Source organism: Pygoscelis adeliae, unplaced genomic scaffold (assembly GCF_000699105.1).
Source record: "Pygoscelis adeliae isolate BGI_AS28 unplaced genomic scaffold, ASM69910v1 Scaffold704, whole genome shotgun sequence".
Lineage (NCBI taxonomy): Eukaryota > Metazoa > Chordata > Aves > Sphenisciformes > Spheniscidae > Pygoscelis > Pygoscelis adeliae.
Genome location: NW_008824590.1, coordinates 169,493 through 171,071, shown reverse-complemented (window position 1 = coordinate 171,071; position 1,579 = coordinate 169,493). Strand labels below are relative to the sequence as shown.

The window sequence follows — 1,579 nt, the reverse complement described above, 5'->3', positions numbered from 1 at the left end:
TTTGGGGCCGAGGCGCGGTGCCGGGGCACGGGATGCGGCTTGGGGGCCCCGTGGGAACGGCAGCGCCGCAGCACGGAGCTGCTCAGTCTCCCAGGTGGAAACCTGCCAGGGCTGCCATGTTATAAATACACGATGATTAAAGGCGAACGCTCGGGCAGTTCCAACCCCCTAATTAATTTGGATTAATTAATTTTTACAAAGCCCACTATTAATAGGGATGATGTCAGCGGGCGGCTGAGTCACAACTCTCACTCGGTGCGGGTCGAGCCCGGCTCTGGGTCCGCAGTGCCGCTTGGATCACAGGCTGGGATGAGCCACCGTTGTTGGGGCATGGTGGGACGTGAGCGGGGCGTGGGGGGCCACGTCCTCATCCCCAGGGCAACCCCAGCCCTGCCCCTGCAGGGGGGTGAGACCTGGGCAACCCCAGCCCTACATGCGTGTGGGGGTGAGACCTGCCCCGCACCCCTGGAAAGGTCTGGGTGATGCTCGAGCCCCGTGGGATGCTCCAGCCCAGCGGGTGCCGGAGCAAACCCGCTCTGTCCTCCCGCGTCCCTCCCCTCTGCCCCGTGGTCCCATCCTGCTCCCCACCGCAGCATCCCCACGGCAGCAAAGCCCAGGCGGTGCCGCGGAAGCCGGGCCAGGTTCACAGCAGCGGGGCCGAGCGCCGAATTTGGTCTGCTGCCCGCATGGGGAGGGAGGAGAGGAGGACGTCTCCGCGCCCGGGCGGTGTCTGTGCGTCTGTCCGGTTGCAACAGGAAACCCAACACCGTAGCACCGGGAACAAAGTGCTGCGCTCTCCCGTCCTGCATTGCAGGCTATAAAACCTCCCGGGGGGCCACGACCTACCTGCAGCTCCCTGCCTTGCAGGCGAGGGGGGTAAGTAGGGAATTGCTGCCTTCAGCACCAGCCCCACCCCGGCCACCGCGTCTCCAGTGCTCGCAGGATGAGAGCGGCGCTGGAGACCCCTGCTCTACCCCCATCCCTTTCCTGATGTCCCCCCATCCCAGCTGCCTCTGTGGCGTTTGTGCCAGGCTGTGCCGGATGGCAGCGGCATCACCGAAGGGCTCTGCTCCCCCTCCCCGCGCCAGCCGGGGAGGGCCTGGCCAAAGTGCTCGGTCCCTAGGGAGCAGCGGAGCGGAGGGACAGCCCCCAGCCCCGGGACCCTGCTCAGCCCTGCAGAGCTGAGCTGAGACCTTGCAGACTCGCTGCACCCTGGGCTAGGGAAGGGGAGAGGTTCCCCTTCTTCCAACACATGCCGGGCATCGCCTCCCCAGGACACCCCTCTGCCTCCGACCCCCTCTCGGCTCCTCTCCCTGCAACCCCGGGCCACTGCCGTGCCCCGGCACCATGGCCACGGGCGAGCTGACCGAGCTGGAGACGGCCATCGAGAAAATCGTCACTGTCTTCTTCACCTACGCGGGGAAGGAGGGCAAGAAGGGCACGCTGACGGCCGGCGAGTTCAAGGAGCTGGTCCAGCTCCAGCTGCCCAACCTGATGAAGGTGAGGTGAGGGGCAGCATGTGTGGGGCGGCTGGGGGGGGGGGGGGCTGGGTCCCTGCCGGGGGCCCCCCAGCCGGGGG

At 67.1% G+C, this 1,579-nt stretch overlaps 1 protein-coding gene across 1 annotated transcript in view; it reads left to right on the top strand.

Moving 5' to 3' along the window:
• The first annotated feature begins 1,181 nt into the window (after positions 1–1,181).
• Positions 1,182–1,579, top strand: part of S100A16 (S100 calcium binding protein A16) — a 12,811-nt gene continuing 12,413 nt past the window's right edge. Inside the window, exon 1 of the mRNA XM_009322216.1 lies at positions 1,182–1,500. Coding sequence (XP_009320491.1) covers positions 1,348–1,500 — 153 coding nt within the window. The 5' untranslated portion in view covers positions 1,182–1,347. The remainder of the gene's footprint in view (positions 1,501–1,579) is intronic.